The 2,766-nt window shown below is 39.6% G+C and overlaps 1 protein-coding gene across 1 annotated transcript; it reads left to right on the forward strand.

Moving 5' to 3' along the window:
- Positions 1-910: 910 nt before the first annotated feature.
- Positions 911-1,805, forward strand: LOC108380915 (uncharacterized; the record flags this gene model as incomplete). The annotated part of the gene is made up of 2 exons (XM_017637315.1): positions 911-1,089; positions 1,142-1,805. Coding segments are annotated over exons 1-2 (766 nt in total), but the record flags the coding sequence as incomplete, so codon positions are not given.
- Between the last annotated feature and the right edge of the window lie 961 nt (positions 1,806-2,766).

The raw sequence follows: 2,766 nt of genomic DNA on the forward strand, positions 1-2,766 counted from the left end.
TTTGATGCTAAAGATGTCTCAAAATGTAGACGTCTACATTTTCAGACAATTTGGAACGAACTGTGAACACCCCAATTGTTGAATTAAATATCAGATATGCTTGAAATATATTATTTTGCTTAATATACTTAGGGCCGGTTGCTCAAAACCTGGTTGACGGCTAATTTTGGTTTTCGTTGTTTTCTTTGCTTTGTTTACTTTTCGCTCGTTTTCCAGTGAAACAAGATGGCGTAGAACCCGCTAAAAAAAATCGACTTTTTTCACTCTCTTCTTCTTACGTGATCTTGTGTCTTTCGTTCATGAAGAGAAATAGCAAACAAACGGCCCATGGTTGCATTTTAGTATCGAGAAAGATTGCCAGAAACTCATTCGCGTGTGAACAACCAAAAAGCGATTACAGAAACTTTTCCTGCAATTCGCCTTTCGGAAATAAAAACCTATTTCGAAAGACACTTTCCATGCCAGGTGTGACTGCTCATGCAACTGATTTCTCAATTTGACAGCCTTTCCGAAATTTATTGCATCGAAATATATTGCAACGTCTGACACACTCTTATGAATGAACAAAAAGAAGAAAATATATTCGTCAATAACAAGAAAATAAAAACAAAGCAGATAAAAAACTAACAAAACAACAAACATTAAACAAACTGTAATCGAAATTAAGATGGTGGTGTAAACAGCTACAATTTCAATTTAAAATTGAGTATGGAAATTGTGCAATTAGGGCGGCGCAGAAAGCCCTATTATTAGAGCAAAGAGAGTTCATGGAACACTTCTGCTCTTGAATATACTAGTGGACAAATCGAACAGACGAACTGCAGACACCGGCTAGCGCAATACTGGGATGATAAATCGTATCGTTTTGGACTAGCTTTATGAAAATTCCAGTGGCGCGAAAAATGACATTTGACGTCAACTACAAAACATTGGATTTTGTTTGCAATTTTCTGTAGTTGTATTTAATATTAAATAAATGATCTGGCGATGAGTGATTCTGCTTATAAACTTAAGTACCAAAAATATAAAATACGCGTTAAAACTTGGGAGAAGGATTTTAAACGAAAATATTCTCGTATTCCATCTAAAGTAAGTAACCAGCTCCATATAACAATCAGCTGTATATAATTTTTTGTTTTAGTATGATATTCGAGAGGCGCCACAAGAAATACGAGATTCTTACAAAATGTATTATAAGTTGAAGACTTCATTTTTGGAGGACACGTTGAATGATGTATTTGATGATGATGGATTCAATGTGTTGGAAATCTCTCAGGATGAAGGCCATTCAATTGGAAAACACCACAACAATGAAAGTCTAGAGATGTCCAGCAGCATTGCAGCATTAGTTGGCGGTAACACAGGTTCCAGCATTCTCAATGAATTCAACCAGTGTGAAGAGCCAGCACGACCGATTGCAAGGAAGGATTTCGAAGAAAAAGTTGTTAAAGTGTTTGATGCTGTAGAACTTTGCGAGTCAAATGAAAAGGCATGGGGCCCTGAAGTAAGCAAAAAACCAATGACGAAGGATGGAGCAAAATGCCCACAAGAAGTTGACAATTTAAAAAAACCCTTCTTGTCTAATTTATCTGCCAAACTTTTTAAATCTACATCATTTAGCAAGCGCAATCCCAGAAAATCGCTTTCGCGTGCAAATTCGGAAACAAATTCGCAACTATTGCGACAAGAAAGTGCGCCCGGTATATGTCAACGTCCTGAAATACTACCCGATTTAGAGACAATCTTAGTCCAAAAGGCGAAAGAACAGCAATCAGCAGCTCTTACTGCTAATCCTTTGCTTTCAGGTAAGTGCATAACTGTATGAACTTGATTTGGATTTCGGATTTTTGGACATATTTCAAAATGTGTTAATCCAACTAATTATTTTAAACTGCACAAAAAGTCACCAAATTTTTGGGATGCTGCTGTTGTTGTAGCGGCTACAACAACCCCTCCCTGATCGGCTAATATCTCAGTCGTTGTCGTCAAGCTCAACTAACGGAAGCCCTAAGAAGCGTGTAGCCTCAATGGGGTCGGTCCACAGGGACAAAGGCGTTAGTTTTTTCGGGTTTTCCGGGCAAATGAAGAGATGTTTCAAGTCTGGGGTGTCTCTCCGCAAGCCGGACACTCATTTGGCACATCTGCGTCTAATCTGCTCAGGTATGAGTTTAACCTGCTGCACTAGCCCGAGCGAAGTTGAGCTATTATGGTTCTAGTTTCCCAAGGCAGATGAAGCTCCGTCTCGTCGATGTCCGGTGGTTGTGCGCCTAGAACGGCATTCACAGGTCTGGAGTCTACATAACTGTCGATAAGCTGACGTGTCCAGAGGTTTTTTAATGGACCTCTGGACTTGGTCCGTCAGTTCGTTGAGATGTCTTCTGACGTGCCTGGGCGAGGGCTCTTCTGCAAGCAGTTGTCTATTTGGGTGACCAGGTTTGGGGCTTCCACATAGAAACTGCTAGCCGGTTGGTTACGATTATGTAGTCCCTTTTATTTCTGAACAACAACTTATGAAAGTCTAATTAATTTAAGGTTGATTGTTTTTTTATCAAAAGTTGAAAAATTATTATTGGTGTTATTAAAACGAACAAAGTATAAACGGTAGAAGTTAAAGCTGCTATTTCGGAGATCACCACACCTCCCCATCAGACTTCTTTCTCTAGGCTTGCAGTGATCGAACTAGGGCTAATAATACCCGGGTACCCACGTTCGCACGACAGTCGGGTCTACGTAACCGGAACGATCCAGATTTATACCTGGCCAAGG

This window comes from Rhagoletis zephyria, unplaced genomic scaffold (assembly GCF_001687245.7).
Source record: "Rhagoletis zephyria isolate East Lansing unplaced genomic scaffold, Rhagoletis_zephyria_1.1 Rzeph_scaffold_20800, whole genome shotgun sequence".
Classification (NCBI taxonomy): Eukaryota; Metazoa; Arthropoda; class Insecta; order Diptera; family Tephritidae; genus Rhagoletis; species Rhagoletis zephyria.